General features: G+C 45.8%; 1 protein-coding gene across 1 annotated transcript; it reads left to right on the top strand.

Moving 5' to 3' along the window:
- The first annotated feature begins 808 nt into the window (after positions 1-808).
- On the top strand, positions 809-2576 carry LOC116266542 (RING-H2 finger protein ATL67-like). The gene has a single exon (XM_031647779.2). It carries the CDS (start codon positions 1362-1364, stop codon positions 1971-1973), a length of 612 nt encoding a protein of 203 aa, XP_031503639.1. The 5' UTR covers positions 809-1361; the 3' UTR covers positions 1974-2576.
- The last annotated feature ends 607 nt before the right edge of the window (positions 2577-3183 follow it).

Below are 3183 nucleotides of genomic sequence, written 5' to 3'. Positions count from 1 at the left end.
CATAAGGGCAATGGTCTTTCACTATGAAGCCTCAAGCTCACATGGCTCGTCACTACCCTTATACAGTAAGATGCCCACATGCCAATAAAGAGCTCGGTCCCACTTTGGGTTGGACTTAAGAAAGTGCAATCTGTTCCTCTTTATATAATTGAAGAAAACACTCACTAACTTCCTTTTTAAACAAAAAAGAAAAAACCAGCAATATATTAAAGAAAAGATCCATATCCACAAATATGAGGCCACATGGGTGACTTATTGCTCCTGGAATGATTTTATGATTCATGGACATAAATACAAATAAATGGAGAAAAATTTAGATACGATCCAGATCCAACTTGGACCCTACCATATCCCAACATGTTCCATTCATAACCTGTAGAGGATCGTGGAAGGAAGTGAAGGAGGCTCCCATTATTTGTAGGGCCACAGGTCCACTAACAGTTTGGTGTTGGTGGGACCTCTGCCCACCTCTCATTTACAGTTCAAGAGGGATCTTCAGACCATGGTCACCCATGTCCGGATCACCAAACATTTTATAAATATTTCATGACATGATTAAAGAAAGGTTCCATTGAAAACGATGGGTTTGAATGAAAACAAATTACAGGAAAAGGCCAAACAGATTTGGGGTTGGAAGACTTTCTCAACTTGGAAAGTTGTGGTGAAGAAAAAAGAGAAGAGTTCCGTGATTTTCTTTGAAAATCAAGATCGAGCCTGCCAGAATTTAGATTCATAATATGCTTTCTTCTACGTCCGGTCTTTCTCGTGTAGGAAAAGTTGAACATGTTAGCTGCTGTCCATTATAATATTCATTACGAGAAAGCTACTGCTTTTTCCTTTTTCTAATCAAGTTTTATCGATGTCTCAAAGGGTTTGATTGTTGTTCATTAGCGCCTAACATCACAGGAAACGAAGTTCTTCTCTGAGTTTGAAAAGAAGATCAGCGTCCTCGAGCTCGCCAAGCGAAACATTTACAGGTTTCGAACTGTGATCATTCCGTGTCAGTCATGAACCAGTGATCGCATCAATGATTCCATCTACCACTATCTTTGGTTGTGGGGAGAGGGAGAAGGGGAGCCATGGAGAGACAGAGTCGAGGAGGATCTCTCTCTCTCTCAACCCGCAGGCGCAGTAAATGCGTTGGGGGACGGTGCCACGGCCCACCCTCCTCCACTCTCCATCTCTCCCTCTCTCTCTTTCCTCTGGACGCCTTTCTCCATAAAGAGGAATTCAACGCCCCCCATTAATTGCAGTTAGATGCCAACAACACTCACCCCCAAACCCTCCCCTTCTCCCTCCGCGAGCCCCTCTTCTTTATTCCCATCCTTCCCCACAATGACCCCTGAACCCAACCCACCAATATGTCCTCCCATGCCGATGGTGGTGGTGGTGGTGGTGGTGGTGGCGGAGCAGGCGGTGGCCTCTCTTCCTTCCTGCAGCAGAACTTCAGCAACCTCGGCCTGGGCTATGCCATCGCCATCGCACTCGGCTTCCTCGTCCTCCTGTCCACCGTCCTCCTCGCCTCCTACATCTGTTGCCGTGCCCGCCGCTCCTCCGTCCTCCCTTCTACCTCTAACCCATCTGCCCACCGAGGGGTGGTCCTCCCCAGTATCGTCTTCGTGGCCGAGGACGATGAGGAGAGGGGCGGCGATGGAGGCGCCGACTCCGGCGGCATTGCGGGCCTCGATCCCTGCGTGATAGCGACGTACCCGAAGTTCGCCTTCTCAAAGGCGAAGGACAGGTCGTTTGGTGATGGGGTCTGCTCCATCTGTTTGAGTGATTACAAGGAGGGGGAGATGGTGAGGATGCTGCCGGATTGCAGGCACTTCTTCCATGTGGGGTGCGTAGACTCGTGGCTGAGACTCAATGCGTCGTGTCCCATCTGCCGTACATCGCCGCTGCCGACGCCGGTCTCCACGCCTCTGTCGGAGCTCGTGCCCCTTTCGCATTACCCGGTGAACTCAAGGAGGTGACCTCTGGTTTTAGATTTGGGAAAAAATTCCCCCCTTCTTCGTTTTTTTTCTTCGTTTAATGAAATGGGGGTTGTGTTAGAGTTTTTGAGAAGATTGGGGATTTGGGGTGGGAATCTGGGATTTTGGTGTTTGTGTACAGGGTGGTCTTAGAGCATGAAGTTAGACGCGCATACCGTTGTTTGATCTTTGGTTGGTCCAGTAATCTTCTTGGAATGGTAGAAATTGTTTGGCTCTCTCTCACTTTCTCGCGCTCTTTTTCTCTCTCTCTGCGCGTCCTGTAACTGTTATAATGGTGGAGTGGATGGAGAGAAGACAGTTTGATGTGCTTTTTCTTGTCAGAATTTGGTATTTTGGTATTCGTGTTGAATATTGATACAGGAAGTTCGCGCTTTTTTCCTTCCTTATGTTTAGGCCATGTAGGGTATGAATGAAGATGAACGAATTGTTCAAATTTCATTGTAGTTGCTGTCGATTCTCCCCTTGATTATGTTATCTTTTGCAACCCGAGATGGAATGTAAAGTACTCCGGTGCCTGTTTGGCTCATATTATCCACAGTGGTCATTCTCTTTCACAGGTTTGAATAAAACAAAATTACTTGATTCTTTTTCGTGTTTCTTCTGCCGTGACTTTGTTCTGTTATCATTGTAGCAAAAGCATTCTATTTATCATATCTGTAGCTATGCTGTTTCTGAGCGGGTCCAACAGTTTTTTTCGCCCTATTTCTTGTGCATGAAGATATTCAAGTTTTGGAGATGGGTATTGAAAAAAATCAAAGATACAAGTTTCCCTGCTGTCCTGTAAAGGGCAGACCTTCATGTTCTTTTCTGTATCGTCTTCAGGTGCTTGATGTGGTCAAGGTTACGCTCTCCCTAAGAACAGAGTGGTAGTAAGATAACTATCACTAAACAGGTTAGGATCGAGCTGTTTGATTTGACTCTACCTACAAACAGCATCTCGGAGCTTTTGAGGACACTGAAAGTATGGATCTTGGTTTAAATGTGATTCAAGTTTTAGGATCTCAGGTGGCAGGAGTTGGCTCCGCATCCACAGACCATTAAGATTGTGCATTTTAAAAGAAGTTTGTAGGTGAAGTGAACAGAACGTTGGAATCTTACAAGGCACCATATGCGGTTGCGTCAGGCATAATAAAGCGTTTATAAGGAGCTGTTATTTGTACCGTTTGATATAAATGACTCTTTTTTCGACATC

Source organism: Nymphaea colorata, chromosome 13 (assembly GCF_008831285.2).
Source record: "Nymphaea colorata isolate Beijing-Zhang1983 chromosome 13, ASM883128v2, whole genome shotgun sequence".
NCBI lineage: Eukaryota > Viridiplantae > Streptophyta > Magnoliopsida > Nymphaeales > Nymphaeaceae > Nymphaea > Nymphaea colorata.
The sequence above is the reverse complement of the archived record's forward strand: the minus strand, read 5'-3'. Positions and strand labels throughout refer to the sequence as shown.